This window comes from Schistocerca americana, chromosome 8 (assembly GCF_021461395.2).
Source record: "Schistocerca americana isolate TAMUIC-IGC-003095 chromosome 8, iqSchAmer2.1, whole genome shotgun sequence".
NCBI classification, from domain to species: Eukaryota; Metazoa; Arthropoda; class Insecta; order Orthoptera; family Acrididae; genus Schistocerca; species Schistocerca americana.
In genome coordinates this window covers 442,937,591-442,954,829 of record NC_060126.1, presented here as the reverse complement: position 1 = coordinate 442,954,829, position 17,239 = coordinate 442,937,591, and the positions used below count along the sequence as shown (strand labels likewise).

The following is a 17,239-nucleotide window of genomic DNA, read 5'->3' as shown; positions in this document are numbered from 1 at the left end:
TCATGCTAATATCTTGTAGACTTCGTGGCCTTCGAGATCACTATCAATTGCCGCAGCTGAGTTTTCATTTAACAGTATTTCTCTGATTTTATCGTCACTCAAACCTTTCAAACGCGTTATGCTCACCAAACACGAAAACACAAGTGCAAGTATCGAATTTAGTTCCCTTAGATAGAATGTATACAAGACCTCTGAGAACGCAAACAGATGCAGGAAGTGTTCGTAACAGGTTTCAGCAATACTCAGTGACAGAAGGGAGGAATCGTTACCGATACGGCGGCAGATACACATGACAGACAAGCAAAGACGGTCCGTACGCTCGTAGGCCGGCGCGACTGTATGGCCGCCGCGGTTGCGTCCGGAAGGGTTAATGGCCATTACGCAGAAGTTCCGCAGTAATTGAAAGTTATATCACTAACTGAGTCTGGCGTTGAACCATCATCCAGTTCCGCGCTACGAATACTTTGACAACGGCCTGCCTGGAACGCGAGGTGTTCTCTTCGCGCTGTCAGCTGCTGTTATACAATGTGTGCTGTGCCGCAGAGCTGCCGGAGCTACACCCGGGTCCGCAGCTCGTGGTCGTGCGGTAGCGTTCTCGCTTCCCGCGCCCGGGTTCCCGGGTACGATTCCCGGCGGGGTCAGGGATTTTCTCTGCCTCGTGATGACTGGGTGTTGTGTGCTGTCCTTAGGTTAGTTAGGTTTAAGTAGTTCTAAGTTCTAGGGGACTGATGACCATAGATGAAGTCCCATAGTGCTCAGAGCCATTTGAATCTACACCCGGGCGGGCGATGACTGTAACCTCTTCGCTGGCGTCAGTTTTCTGTGCCGCTCCCGCCATTAGCGCAGCCGGCTGGCGGCGGTCTCTGAGAGCGCCGGCCGTGAGTCCAGAACACATACCCACGCCCCACTCTGCCGTACCCTGCCGCCCACGCAGAGTCCTAACAAAGCGGCCGGCAAGCCCGCGCTTTCAGACGAACTGACGCCGCGACCACGAGGGATAACAGCCTGTTTTCGAGAGCTCATATCAACAAAGCAGACTGCAACCTGGGAGTACTGTGCAATTCCTCCCAGCAGCTACACGAGCAAACGCTGTTAATGCATTAACACACCACTACCAAACCGAGCTAGGTGGCGCAATGGTTAGCACACTGCACTAGCATTCCAGCCATCCAGATTCAGGTTCTCCGTGATTTACCGAAATCATTTCTGTCAAATGCCGGGATGGTTCCTTTGACAGGGCACGGCCGATTTCCTTCCCCATCCTTCTGTAAATCGAGCTTGCGCTCCGTCTCTAATAACCTCGTTGCCGACGGGACATTAAACACTAATGCCCTCCTCCTCGACCACTACCAAACACTTGTATCAGGCTGCGCATCAGATTCTACGCCACCGACTGATAAGCAGAGTTGTAAAAGTGCCATAGGTTTCCGTAGATTATCGCAAGCAAACGAATACTACAATAGTTTCTGTAGTAGTTTCGGTCGCTTAAGGTCGTACCCGTGTTAACTGTACGTTAGCTGACGATCACTTTCGCTTTAAGACAGCTAAAGTCACCATAGAGGCAATTCTGACGCTGCGGTTGACGATGGAAGCAAGACTAAAGAAAAATCCAGACACGTTCATAGGATTTGTCGACATGCAAAAAGCGTTGGACTTTGCGAAATTATGAGAAATTATGAGAAAAATAGGGGTAAGCTGTAGGAAAACGAGTAATATACAATATGTACATGAACCAAGAGGGAACAATAACGACCAAGAACGACGTGCTCTGATTAAAAGGAATGGAAGACAGGGATGTGGTCAGTAGGCCCTACTTTTCAATCTGTACATCGAAGAAGCAATGATGGCAATAAAAGAAAGGTTCAAGAGTAGGATTAAAATTCAAAGTGAAATGATACCAGTGTTAAGACACTGCTATGCTTCAGTGAAGGTGAAGAAGAATTACCAAATCTGCTGAATGGAATGAACAGTTCAATAAGTACAGAATATGGATTGAGAGTAAATCGAAGGAAGCCGAAAGTAATGAGAAGTAGCAGAATGGGAAAAGCGAGAAACCTGACATCAGAATCGGTGATCAGGAAGTAGAAGAAGTTAAGGAATTCTACTATCTAAGCAGCAAAACAACCGGAGCAAGGAGGACATAAAATGCACACTAGCCCTAGCAATGAGGGTATTCCTCGCCAAGAGAAGTCTACAAGTGTCAAACATAGGACTCATTTTGAGGAACAAATTTCTGGGAATGTACTTTTAGATCACAGCAATATATGGTAGTGAGACAGGGAACGTGTGAAAAGCAAGAAAGAATAGAAGCATTTGAGATATGGTGCACAGAAGAATGTTGAAAATTAGATAGATTGATAAGGTAAGGAATGAGGACGTGATCCGCAGAATCGGCAAGGATAGGAATACAGTACTGAATGCTAGGATATCTGTTAAGATATCAGCGAATAACTTCCAGGGTACAGGAGGATAAAAACTGTAAAAGAAGACAGTGACTGGAATACATCTAGCAAATAATTAAGGATGAAGGTTGCAAGTGCTACTCTGAGATGAAACGGTTGGCACGAGAGAGGAATTCGTGATGGGCCGCATCAACTTCGTCAAAAGACTGACGACTGAAAACAATTTTGTGTGTTGCATACCTATCGGAAATTACCTCAGAACGATCGCTTTCTTTACGTAGGCCTATGCGTTCAGTGTCTTACAAGATTCCCATAAAAACCGGAAGCGGTGAACCATTTACAAACTGATTGGGAATATTCAGGGTGGAGAAAAATTGTGTCACGAAACCTTAACCTTGGATAGCTGATGCCAGTAGGAACCAAAATTACTAGTGTTATGTAGGTCGACAACGCACCTTTCGTCGGTTGATGGGCAACGCTCTGGTTGTCGGTTCACACATACAAAAGTCCCTCGCCCGTAACGGCCACTACGTGATACGAATAGGTCTTGCTCTTTGTCTCTGCCTGACGCCAGAGGCATTCACGTGTAAGCTTCGCTTCAGAGCACACACACGTCACCTGCGATTTAGTAAGCAAGGCGGCCCAGTATTGGTTTGAAGAACAGCGATATCTCCGCTAGGCAAAGCATTTGCGGCCATGCGTTGTCCAGAGCATCCGGCAACAGGGCAATCCCACAGCCAATCGGAGTGCGTTGTAGACCTACTCAACATTATTAATTTTGGTTCCTACTAGCATCAGCTATCCAGGGTTAAAATTTCGTGACACAATTTTTATCCACCCCGTATAAAGTTCCGGGAAACGTACGAAACATTTTTGGTTCAAATGGCTCTGAGCACTATGGAATTTAACTTCTGACGTCATCAGTCCCCTAGAACTTAGAACTACTTAAACCTAACTAACCTAAGGACGTCACACACATCCATGCCCGAGGCAGGATTCGAACCTGCGACCGTAGCGGTCGCGCGGTTCCAGAATGTAGCGCCTAGAACCGCTCGGCCACCCCGGCCGGCGAACATTTTTGTTCTACACAGTTATCCTCCTCACTGTTGCTTAAAAGTAAACAGAGTTGGCAGCCATACTGAAATTGTTAACTTTTATTTGAGGTTTTATTCGAAAATTTTTGATTTGTTGCGTGAAATAGAAGGATGTTGCAGTAAAAATGAAGAAAACGGTACAGGTTTATCATACAGCGCTAAAAAACGCAATTTCGTAAAAAAAATAAAAATAAAGAAAAGTATATATCAAACATCGTTTCAATGCTTTGTCGATCTTACATAAAGAATGTTCCTGTTATTGATAAACAATTTTTTGCATTTATCAATAATAACATTGACCACGATGAAGAACGTTCTATTAAGTACGAAATAACAACAATAATTATTTATATTTTTATGTTTGTTCTTTTAAACTGCTTTCGTCACATAAAAGCACTGAAGTTACACGATCAAGTAATTTTTATTACTTACGAAATGAAATTTAGAATCGATAAGGAAATAAAGTGCACAATTGACTAACACTGAATGAAGTGCAGTTCTAATTATATTAAAAACAAATAACCGAAGAAACAAAAAAACAAAGACAAGTCGTCGGCTGCCAGTTTCTCTCTTCGACATTAATTTATAATTCTCTCCCTACAAATGCTACCAATACTACCCATAATCCTACTATTTACTACGTCATTGATGTAGTGTACCGAAACATGGATTTGGTAGAGCGCAACACTTAGATTTGCTGTCCAGGAAAACAGTCACATACCACATATCATACTCGCTCCCTTTTTGGAGACGGAAAAACAACTTCGTACAAATTTGACAGCTTAATCCTTATGTTCCTTCTTTCTTTAAGATTCCATACCTCAATCTATAGGAAGTGAACCCTTCTTGGGTCACTTTGTTGTACGTCCATCTCTCTCTCTGTCTTTCCGACTGCTGAGACCAATTTTCCTCGGGAACGGGTTGAGGCGTCAAGTTCATGTTTATGTCACGGTCCCTTAGCGGTGTAAATAATTTAAACTTCTTGGCCAGTGCAATATAAAGGTCCGAAAGTATGTGTCACATATTTTGATACTCTTTAGCTCACTGATCAAATAAAAGAGGCGTATTCGCTAATTGTGAATACTATTAGACATCGGCTCTGCAGTTTATTAGTGACACACGAAAATTTGTCCCGGACCAGTACTGGAACCCATGCGAGCAGTCGCCATAATCACTTCCGCTATCCGTGCGCACCTCCCGAACCGATCGAAACCTCCATAAGTTCCTGTGTCTACGTCCTACCACGCACAGTTTCCGTGATGACCGCACAGTGAAAGGATCCTGTGACCACTGGAGATATCCTATTGTACTTGTTTTATTTTCACTGTTAAATATACGTTCAGTTTTTAGTAAAACAAACACAAAACTGTGTTCTGAAACATGTTTTGTTTCTCCACAAGACAGTGCCACAAGTTCCTCCAAAATCGTTACACAAAACGTAAGTTTGTCATACAAACAAATGTAAATCTACAGAATGAGATTTTCACTCTGCAGCGAAGTGTGCGCTGATATGAAACTTCCTGGCGTTGTACGTGGTGGCCGAGCGGTTCTAGGCGCTTCAGTCTGGAACCGCGCAACCGCTACGGTCGCAGGTTCGAATCCTGCCTCGGGCATGGACGCATGTGATATCCTTAGGTTAGTTACGTTTAAGTAGTTCTAAGATGATGACCTCAGTTGTTAAGTCCCATATTGCTCAGAGCCATTGGAACCATTTTGCACTTCCTGGCAGATTAAGACTGTGTGCCAGACCGAGACTCGAACTCGGGACGTTTGTCTTTCGCGGGCAAGTGCAATATCCTTTCTTTCAGGAGTGCTAGTTCTGCAAGGTTCGCAGGAGAGCTTCTGCAAAGTTTGGAAGGTAGGAGACGAGGTACTGGCAGAAGTAAGGCTGTGAGGACGGGGCGTGAGTCGTGCTTGGGTAGCTCAGTTGGTAGAGGACTTGCCCACGAAAGGCAAAGGTCCCGAGTTCGAGTCTCGGTCCGGCATACAGTTTTGATCTGCCAGGAAGTTTCAAATGTAAATTCACCTGATGGAGGTTTAAACCTTCGAAATGCATCGAGGAGGTAAATAAACAGTGACTGGCAACGTAAACATGTTGTTTGATTCAATGTTTACAATGTTCATTAACATAGAAGTTAGATAAATCTTAAAATCGTGTAACGCTTAAGGCACATCTCTTTTTGTATTCACGCAACTCAGTGACTCTCTCTGTTGCAATGAATGCGACTCGACCCAATGCAAAAGCTTCCTAATAGAAAGGATTGAATAGTAAAATGCAAGTCTTGATGCAAAAGTCAGACTATGATTAATACGGCTTATTATCTCTTACTTTTGCACGAGAGTAAATTCAGAGGCGTTTTTTTCTGATTGCAAGTTCTTTTTAACGTCGTAGAGCGCTTAACTCGTCGTGTTTTGTTTATCGTTGCAGAGACGGCGATGCTGCTGCCCGCCAAGCTGGGTAACAGCCGGCGAGCCAACGAGACGACCGACATCCGTCGGAACCTGCGGCTCCGCTACCCCAAGCAGCCGCACGAGAACAACGAGTGAGTACCTGCCTACCCGTCTACTTGCCAGCCGATTCTCCCCTTAGACTGCACCCCGTCGCTCGTCGCCATGCGCAAGCCGCGTACGAGGCGACTCGATTTGCCACAGGCTTACCACAAACTCGTTGCCAAATAAGAAAAGCCGTACTTGGGAATCAGATTGTTCATTAGAGAAATCGAGAAGGAAGGATTACACTGTCGGGCCGGAAATGCATAGTTTAGGAACTGCGGCACTGACACGCGTAATATGTCAGCTCTAGCAATAACTATCCACCGCAGCTATCATTTCTTTCATCATAAATTTTATGTTGCCTCCTTAGTACGAGGAACATGTGAGTTTAATTAAATGTAGCACGCGGTATCTAGAGGACTTATTTATAACTCTACACATGAAATAAGAAAATAGAAGGAAAAATGCCAGAAATACATCGAAGAAACAACTGTTATACCGAGTGGTCATAATAAGACTTTCCCTGTTTAACACGTTACAACACGGAAACTAACTATCGTACGAGTATATACGAAAATAGTAACTGTTCTCGAAAGAACAGATACCATTAATAGAAACCCTCAGCTGCCGACAGGTGGTATACCCATTTTCAGCTGTCCCGATCGAGGTTTATCAACAACACCTGTCGGCAGCTGAGGGTTTGAATTAATTATCATTTATTCTAGAGAAGCTGCGCGGTAATCAGTGGTATCTGTTCTTTCGAGAACAGTTACTATCTTCATATATATAGTTAAGGGCTACCCAGCCATTGACCTTGGTCTGTGCGAATGCGCACAGGTTGCCCGAATGAGTAATGAGTGGATGGGCAAATATCTATTAGGTACATTACGTATGTAGATTGTGGACAACTTGGAATGTGGGTCTCTCGGGAAGCGTGCAAGGGAGAAGTCCTTGCAGTCGCGCTATTCATGTTTGTTCTCGGTGGCTCAGATGGATAGAGCGACTGCCATGTAAGCAGGAGATCCCGGGTTCGAGTCCCGGTCGGGGCACACATTTTCAGCTGTCCCCATCGAGGTATGTCAACAACACCTGTACGCAGCTGATGGTTTCAATTAACTATCATTTACCGTACGAATACTAAACTAGGTAGCATTAATGTCCAGAGTATGCGGTGCATGATTTTAATGCCTCATAGCGCCGCCGTCCAGTTCTATGGCTACTAGCTTCTTGATCAGTCATCGTGATTCATAGTCTCACACATCTGACCATCGCAGTGCACTTGTTCACGTGTCAGCATGAGCAAGTTGGCCTTTGGCTGTGCTGCGGTGAGAACGCGCTGTTTGTGTTCCTGCCGCGGAGCGAGCGCTTGTGTTGTTTACATCGTACTCGGCCGTTTCGCGCGTGCCGTACTCAGCATATAGATCACCATGGCGCACCAATACAGAAAATCAACGCTCAAATTTACGTTCCGCAACGAATTTGCACGGTCCAAAGCACTCGAAGTCGAACGATTTCTACGAGAAGACGTTAAAATCCCGGCGACCGACATTCTCGGCATTCACTTGTCCATTGTGAGTAGTATCGTATATGTCAAGATCATCAACGACGCAACATGTGAACGGATCCTTCGGGACACGAAACAGGGCCTCCGTTTCTGCCATGCTGATGGCAATGTGGGGTCTGTACACGTTGATTATTCTGGCATGGGACTTCGCACGATCAGAATTTTCGAACTTCCTTTCGAATTACCGGCGGAGGACGTCGTGACAGCGCTGCGCCCCTACGGCACGGTCCATGATCATATTGCGGAAAAATGGACGCAATTCCAGACATATCCTGTGCTGAATGGAGTCCGCCAGGTCCGAATAGAACTTAAAAGACATTTACCTTCATATCTGACTATCGGTGGCTGCCGTGCCATCGTCATCTACGATGGGCAACCAAAGACCTGCTCTGGTTGTGGGAAGGAGGGACACCTTAGATCAGAATGTCTCCAACGTCGAATCATGCAACTGCCGCCGGCTGACGCAGACCCGCCATCGCAGCCGACGCTGCTTCCCGTGACTTATGCAGCAGCCCTCACGACAGCTACCACTTCACCACGACAGCCGACATCCACTGTTGGGTCGCGCCTCCATCCTCCAATACAGGGCGATGACGACACACCCGTTCCACAAGCTACGGATTCAATTCCGATGCCGCCGCCCCCGTCGACGGATAACAACATACATGACGATAGCATGGCCGTCGACTCGCTTATTGTGCCTACAACTGCCTTTGTGCCGGAACGTCGGGAATCTTTGCCGTCGTCTGATACAGAAGGACACACCAGGAAGCAACGCTCCCCGAAGCGACGGAAGCGGAGGCGTAGAGCAACTTCCGAACGAGATGCGACGCAGCCTCCAGAGGTCGAAGACTCCACCTTCAATGACGACGCTACCACAGAGGCAGCCGCCATTTGCTGCAGTGTGGCACCACCGAACGGAACTGAGGACAAACCACATATACCTACAGTGACAACATCGGATGCCGATATGCAGGACAGATGCTGCCCACCACCTTCTGGAGTGCGAGCACCCATGCCGAGTCCTGAGGATGCTAGGGATGCCGATCTTGCTTTGAGTTCCCCGACGTGGGCGGATGACAACGGCGACGACGGAACCATGCAAGTTACGCCAACAGGGCCCACGCCATTGGCGCCGGCTCTCTAGCAAGGACGGCAGGTGAGGTTTGTGGGGATGCGGAGGTGTCAATAGAGTCAGAAGCGCCATAGGCAATTCCAGGCTTAATGGATAACTTAACACCTGCGGTTCGGCAACAAGCTTATCGTATCGCCACGCTTAACCTCAACACGATACGAACGGCAGTGAAGATCCAGTTGCTGCGTGAGATGCTTCGTTCTTCGGATTTTGACATTGCCCTGTTGCAAGAAGTGTATATAGCGGCCCTCCCCGTTTTCTACGGTTATGTGACATATGTGAATGGCAGCGGTACGGCAATACTAGTGCGCGACGGAATTGCCATCGAAGAAGTGACTTACCTTCCGTCAGGAAGGGGGCTGGCGATCACAGCACTGGGCACACGCATCATTAACATTTACGCTCCATCAGGAACTGACCAACGCCGCGAACGATCGCTGTTCTACTCGGAGGATATCGCCCCCCTCTTTATCAGCCGCTACGATCAATATATCTTCGGCGGCGACTTTAACTGTGTGCTCCACCCCAAAGACCAAGTCCCACACTTCTCGACTTGTCAAGAACTTCGGCTCCTGGTTCGAGATGTGCTTGTCACCGACACGTGGGAGACAGTGCACGGTGACCGTCCCGGGCCGACATACCTTACTAGTCACTCAGCCAGTCGCCTAGACCGCATTTATGTTTCACGAGCTCTAGCGCCGGGAGTATTGGACGCCGAACGTTGGCCGCTTGCCTTCTCCGATCATAGCGCTTTCATATGCACACTCATTCTACAACAGCAGCGGATATGGCGCAGCCGAGGACCCTGGAAGCTGAATGTGGCACATCTTCAAGACCCGGAATGCCGTCGGATTATCGCCGACACATGGCTGGATTGCGAACGTCGTCTTCCCCGATATCCTTCGACTCTAGCATGGTGGGTGGACTGTGCAAAACCAGCGTTTCGGCGTGTGCTAACTCAATTCGGTAAAGATATCGCTGCTTGGCATCGTCACACATTGGACTTTCATTACACGATGCTTCGCGAACTCGACAGCCAACCACCATCTCCTAACCGACAAATGGAATGCCGCCGAATTAAAGGTCAAATATTGTCTCTTACGAGGAAACGTTTGGAGGGGGTCGTCGTGCGATCACGACATCAAGACCGAGCGGAAGGAGAAAACCCGTCTATGCATCACATCATGCTCGACAGCCGCCGACGCCGACAGCAGCTGATCACGGACCTCGTACTGCCAGGCGGTAGGGTCGTACTGACTCAGGCCGCGGTTACAGAAGCCTTTGCCGATCACTATCGCCGGTTTTACGACGAGGTGAATACAGAGGAAGAGAAAGCGGACGATCATGACATACTGCAGCACGTGTCGCACACCCTCGACAATGCAGCAGCGGCGACGCTGTTAGGTGGAATTACACGGGACGACATCGAGGACGCGCTTAACAAGGGAGCACTCAACAAATCTCCCGGGCCAGACGGACTGCCGCTCGAGTTTTATCGGACTTTCCGCAATCTAATGATGCCCCGATGGATCAGATCAGCATGTACCAAGAACTGATGACCCCCGGTTCCCACGTGCCACCTGCATTCGTGGAAGGTCTCCTTATACCGATACACAAGCCTTCCAGAGGTCGGACGGTCGAGGACTACAGGCCCATTACAATGCTCAACTCGGACTATAAAATCTTCGCCCGACTACTCGCCAGCCGCATAAAGAAGGTTCTGCAAACGACACAGGGCGGAGTGACCAACATGCAAACGGCAACCAGCGAATGCAGGGATTTAATAGCCATCGCCACATGCTGTCGCCTTCGAGCTGCTCTGATCTCCATTGATTTCGACCACGCCTTTGACAGAGTTCACCACAAGTTCCTTCTGTCCGTTATGGCCCGCATGGGCTTCCCGCCTGACTTTCTCGACATATTTCAGCGCATTTTCCGTGGAGCTGCATCCCGTGTACTGGTGAATGGACGGATTGCGGGTCCCTTTCCGATCCGACGGTCAGTTCGCCAAGGATGCCCACTCTCCATGATCCTTTACGCGATCGCACTCGAACCACTTGTCGGAGGGTTGAAAAACAGGCTCTCGGGAATTTCATTGAGGGATCACACCTTTCACTGCAGGATATATATGCTGATGACCTTCTATTACTTGTCCGATCTGGTGACGAGGTACGATCGGTGATACAATGGATCAATCGCTATGGATTGGCAGCGGGCAGCCTCATGAATGTGGCCAAGTCGGCAGCGATGCCGATTGGGAGAGGTCTACAGGAGGACGCTTTAGCCCCACTCCCACTAGTTAACAAGATCCGGTTCTTGGGCATAACATTTACACAGGATGTGCGCCGCACGGCTGCCATGAACTATGCACGATTACTACAGGCCATACGCACAGAAGTTCGCCGGAACTTACTTCGACGGATGGACCTCCTACAGCGTGTGGAATACCTCAACCTTCACGTGGCGTCTAAGATGATCCACATGGCCCAGGTCCTACCGATATCGACAGCCGTTCCAAGCAGCGTTTGGATATTACCTTACCGCCGGACACCTATTCAAAGTCCGCTACGAAACACTCACCATCCCTCCGCGTGATGGCGGACTGGGACTTATAAATGTACGAGCAAGAGTTACAGCGCTATACTTGTGCACAATGATGAAATTGTGGACCCACCAAGATGTTTCCCTTACGGGACGTCTATTAGAGGAATTGCTGCCGGCGTCTCTTCTGCAACCTGTCACGGTTGCGCACATTACACCTTCACTCTCGCACCTCTCGGCATTTATTCTTGAGTATAGTTACGTGCACACAGACCTTCCCAACACTCGCACTCCCAAGGCGAGAGACGTTTACAGACTGCTGCTAAGGTCCATACCTCGGAATGTGATTGAGAGGAAGAGCCCTACGACCCTATGGCCGGCAGTGTGGAGAGCGGTCCAGAAGCCGTTCCTCCTCACGCGGGTACGAGCCGCGTGGTACCAGGTGGTGAACGGGAAGGTTGTGACACGACAAAGGCTGCACGCTATTGGGATGACGGATTCCCCCCTTTGCCCACGTTGCCACCTCGTGGATACTGACGAACACCGCTTAACATGTGGATCGGCGTTAGATGTATGGCTGCTAGTGCAGAAGATCCTCGCCTGCTACCTACGTGTCGCGCCTCGCACAATTGAGCCACGGCTCCTCCTTTGTCCAGAGGATACTTATTTCCCGCCTGCGAAGACTCACGTTCTCACATGGTTTAAAGGCATGTCCATATACTACCTCTTTCGAGATGATGAGAAGATGGTACTTGATTACTGGCAATTTCTCCAGGACAGTCATAGCACACTTGAGTGTACACCCCGATACCGACAACTATTTGCGAACTATTTGGGCAGTGTCTTCGACAATCCACCTCACAGTTGGGGAGTACCGGGCAGAGGATGACCGCCGACATGGGGCTCCACACGCCGCGAAATGTTGTACCAATTTGGAACATGGAATCTGTACGCAGAGGGGCCATGCCATGTGCGGGATTTGGTTACATTTTTCTTTCTTTCTTATCTATCATCACACTATTAGTTTCAAATTCTTTTTCATAGTTTAGAAGGAACTCTTGTTCTGTTGTTGTTACGGCTGTAAAAAAAAAAAAAAAAAAAATGGATAGAGCGTCTGCGATGCAAGCAGGAGATCCCGGGTTCGAGTCCCGGTCGGGGCACACATTTTCAGCTGTCCCCATCGAGGTATGTCAACAACACCTGTACGCAGCTGATGGTTTCAATTAACTATCATTTACCGTACGAATACTAAACTAGGTAGCATTAATGTCCAGAGTATGCGGTGCATGATTTTAATGCCTCATAGCGCCGCCGTCCAGTTCTATGGCTACTAGCTTCTTGATCAGTCATCGTGATTCATAGTCTCACACATCTGACCATCGCAGTGCACTTGTTCACGTGTCAGCATGAGCTTCGATAAAAGGAGCAGGGCATTATTGGTGAAGCTCTGTTATCAAAACAACAGTAATGCTGCAGCTAGCTTCTAGAATATCTCCGGCTCTTTCTCCATCTGCTATGCGGAGCATGATGATGGAAGTTCGATTCAATTGGAGAACTGGGTGTCGCTGCGGGAAGAGGCCGACGACCGATGCACCACACGTGGTTGATGGAATCGCTTTTGCTATGGCAGAGAACGCTGCTCGGAATTCCCGATCGTCAGGCAGTGCGCGTGCTGTGTCACGACAGTTGAACGTCCCGTGGTCCAATGTACGGAGGGTGTGGGGATCTTCGCCTCCAGTCACTGTGCAAGAACTTCCTGTGTATGGTGAACGTGTCATCGCGTGGTGTGGCTTCACTGCCACGTTCATCATTGGCCCATTCTTTTTTTAACAGGTTGGCGCCCAAGGGCCAAAGACGTGCAGTGTGTTACTGCGATGTGCCTCACCAGCACGTCATACCCGCCCTACAGGAGAGAGTTTTCATGCAAGATGGGGCCCCACCGCACATCGCTCGTGAAGTTCACCTACTTCTCCGATATGCATTTGGAAATGATCGAATTATCAGCCGATAGTTTCCAAATATTTGCCCAGCAAGATAACCTGAGCGCACTCCCTGTCATTACTGGGTTGGGACTACCTGAAGGACAGGGTTTACCAGATGAGCATTCACACGTGTTCTGATCTGAAGCGTAGAATATGAAGAGAGGTAGCCATCATACCTATGGAAAGCTTCGTTCTGCTTTGCAGAATGCAATCCTGCGCCTTCAGACCCTTCTGGACACTGACGGGCGCCATATTGAGGCCCTTTTTTTTAGCAGTAATGGTACTGATATGATAATGGTATGATGCACCGTATTTCAGTTGAATTGATTCTGCATTATTTCTCTTCCACATGTCCTTGGCATTGTGTCCTCGTATGGTAATTAGTTTCCGTCTTATAAAGTGTTAAATATAGGAAGTCTAATAATAACCATCCAGTCTTCTTATCTAGTTAAGGCGTGATGGTGCAGCCATAAGAAAGTCGTTCCGATCACCCCGGTACGCTATCAGTTTACACTTGTCAACAATGTGTCGGATGGTCTGGTGCCGTGCTCCACAATCACAGCTTGGGCTGCATTGGTTGTCCCTGATGTGCATAATGTATGCAAATACGGGGTGTGTAAGAAAAATAGTGTGACTCATTTTTATTTAACAGTTTTTTTTTTCAAACAGCGTATTTTCACCTTCAAAGTAGTTTCCTTCGCTAGCTGTACACTGGCGGAATTGTTGTTCCCAGTCTCGTATTTATGTATTAAACTGGGGACCTAGAAACGACGGAGAGGTTCCCGCCGTAGCCCTCAGTGGTTCACAACCCCACAACAGGCTACCCAGCCCATCGCTGCGCCACACCAAACCCAGGGTTACTGTGCGGTTCGGCCCTCAGTGGCCCCCTGGGAATGTCTCATATCACAAGAGTGTAACCCTAATATTTGCGTGGTAGAATAATTATGGCGTACGTGTACGTGGAAACGGTGTTTGGCAGCAGTCGCCGACACAATGTATCTGAGGGGGAATAAGGGGAACCAGCCCGCATTCGCCGAGGTAGATGGAAAACCGCCTGCAAAACCATCTACATGCTGGCCATCACACCGGACCTTGACACTAATCCGCCAGGCTGATTCGTGCCAGGGACCGGCACGCCCGCGGTGGTCTCGCGGTTAAGGCGCTCAGTCCGGAACCGCGCGACTGCTACGGTCGCAGGTTCGGATCCTGCCTCGGGCATGGATGCATGTGATGTCCTTAGGTTAGTTAGGTTTAAGTAGTTCTAAGTTCTAGGGGACTGATGACCACAGAAGTCCCATAGTGCTCAGAGCCATTTGAACCATTTGAACCGGCACGCCTTCCCGCTCGGGAAGCAGCGCGTTAGACCGCGCGGCTAGCCGGGCGGGCCTGTTCCCAGTCTTGGTAGCAGCGCTGAAAATCTTCAAGTGATATGGCCTTTAACATGTCGGTGACATTCTTTTGAAGAGACTTAAATATCTCAGGGAAACATTTAATTGTAAGATCTATAAGATCACCTATGGTACAGGACTTTCCCTTTACATCCAACGCCAGGGTGTTATTCCAGTGTCGGAGAGCCCTGGCAGTAGTGACAATGTAAAGGAAAATAAGCAGAAGATATGAATTGAAGTTTTTGTTGGGGAGGGCACGCAACTTGAGTAGTCTGTGCAGCAGTGTTGACCATCGTGCTGTGGTCGTGTGATGGTTAGCATTTCTGCCTAGCAAGTAAGAAGACCCGGGTTCGAGTCCTGGCCTCAGCACAAATTTTAATTAATTTCTTCTTCTTCGATCATTCTTATGTATGTTCTCCAGAGTCCTAAAATGACGTCCTTGTGACATTATTCAATTGCTGGAAAAAGAAAAAGTCACAAGGACTCAATTTATGCGAATAGAGCTGTGGAACAATAGAAATGTCTTTTGAGGTCAAAAATTTCTGAATGGAAGTGGCCGTGCGACATTGGGCGTTGTCAAGTTGCAGCATCCACTTGTCTGTAATATCCGGTCTCACTTGATTAATCCTTTTCCCGAGCCTTTCATGAACATCTTAGTAAAACACTTGGTTGACAGTTTGGCCAGAATGCATAAATTCCTTATGCACGATAGTCCTCCTGCCAAAAACCAAATCGGTGTTTCTTTGTTTTGTTGCTTCGAGATTTTTTCGGTCGAGGAAATGTCTCAGCGTACCACTCCTATCTTTGCTGCCATGTCTCGGGATTGTACTCAGAAACCTAGGACTCATAATCACCTGTGATAACACGACTGAACCATTCGTGGTCATCGGCAATCCTGTCATAAAGATCGACGGACACGTTTCTTCGATTGTCCCTCACTTCAGCTGTGAGGGTTTTCGCCACCGTTTTGGCACAGACCTTTCAAATGTGGAAATATTCGGCCAAAGTTTGATGTACGATGAGACTGTTTCAGTTTAACAGGTCACCCATCATTCTTATTGTTAAATGTCGGTCTGCTCTCAGAAGGGCATGCACCAGTTCGACATCCTCGTCGGTTTTTGATGTTGGCCTCATTCAAGGATTTGTGTCAGTGAAAATTGTGCTCTTCATAACGAATGTATTCCATAAGCCTTTTTAACTTTAAAAAGGTGACACTCGCGGATTCTCCGACTTTAACACAAAACTTGGTTGCATAATGTTGCTCTAAATTCCATTTTCGTAATACACAACAAAAATGCAACTTCACAGATGGCGTTTACGAAAATCCGTGATGGCTGTTTGGAATTGAAACTCAGACGGAGCATCTGCAAGGGATGAACACAGCGGTGTAGACAAGTAGAACTACACAGCGTTCCCAGATCGCTCGCAGTGTTGTCAGCCTCATTACTTTTCCTACATATCTCGTACTTCATGTCTTGTTCAGATGTGATTTACACTGATCAGCCACAACATTATGACTACTGCCTGGTGGCGTTGCGGGGACGTACGTGGTAGCAAAAGTGTGAAAGCAGAGCACACACGGACGGGGGGTCACACTAGCGAAGCCACGGGCAGCAAATGGGAAAGTCCATTGAGATAGCCGACTTTCACAAAGAGCAGCTAATTAATACGCAGAGCCTGTGAACGAGTATCTCGAAAAGGGCGAAGTTGGTCGAATGTTCAGGAGCTACTGTCTCGAGCATCTACGGAAAGAGACAGAAGAACAGAGAAACTGTCACTAGACGCTAAATGGTTGGACGTCCACGGCTCTTCACAGAACCTTGGGGTTCGGAGGTTTGTGTGGTCTGTAAAGTAATATAGATGATGATCTGTAGGATCTCTGCCTAAGGAGCACAGTGTTGCTACACGCGCAAGTGTTTCGCAGCACGCCGTTCATTGTACATTGTTGAACAGGGAGCTTCACAGCATCCCATCCCTAGTGGCTCACATTTTGACGAAACTACATCGTCATTTACGATTGCAGTGGGCACGAAGCCATTGGGATTTGACCGTCGATCAGTGGAAACGTGTCGGCTCTTCAGGTGAATGGCATTTTTGCTACACTAGGTCGATGGTCGTCTCCAAAAACGCCGTCATCGAGGGCAACGACGTCTCGAAACGCGCAGAGTGCTACGGACGCAGACTGGTGGGAGCAGTATTATGTCATGGGAGACATTCCCCTGCTCGTGAATGGGACGTCTGGTAGTAATCAAAAGACACGCTGACAGCTGCGAACCTCCTGCATCCCTTCGTGCTTGATGTCTTCCCCGACGGCGATGTCATCTTTAAGCAGTATAACTGACCTTGTCTCGGAATCAGAACAGTGGTTTCTGAAGCATTATAGTGAATTCATGTTGATGTCTCGGCGACCAAATTCGTCTAATGTAAATCCTATGGATCCCATCTGGGTCGGTATCAGGCGCCATCACAGTGTACGCAAATCAACGTCCCGTTATTTACTCGAATTACACGACCTGTGTGTAGACATATAATGACACATACATCAACAAACCTGCCAACAAACTGTCGGAACCGTGATATGCAGAATCAGTCATGTATTTCGTTCCAAAGACGGACAAACAAACTATTAAGTAGGTGATC

General features: G+C 47.8%; 1 protein-coding gene across 1 annotated transcript in view; it reads left to right on the top strand.

Annotated features, from left to right (window-relative positions):
- LOC124545907 (somatomedin-B and thrombospondin type-1 domain-containing protein-like) overlaps positions 1 to 17,239 on the top strand; it is a 301,283-nt gene that overhangs the window by 115,814 nt on the left and 168,230 nt on the right. Inside the window, exon 2 of the mRNA XM_047124868.1 lies at positions 5,925 to 6,039. Coding sequence (XP_046980824.1) covers positions 5,925 to 6,039 — 115 coding nt within the window. The remainder of the gene's footprint in view (positions 1 to 5,924; positions 6,040 to 17,239) is intronic.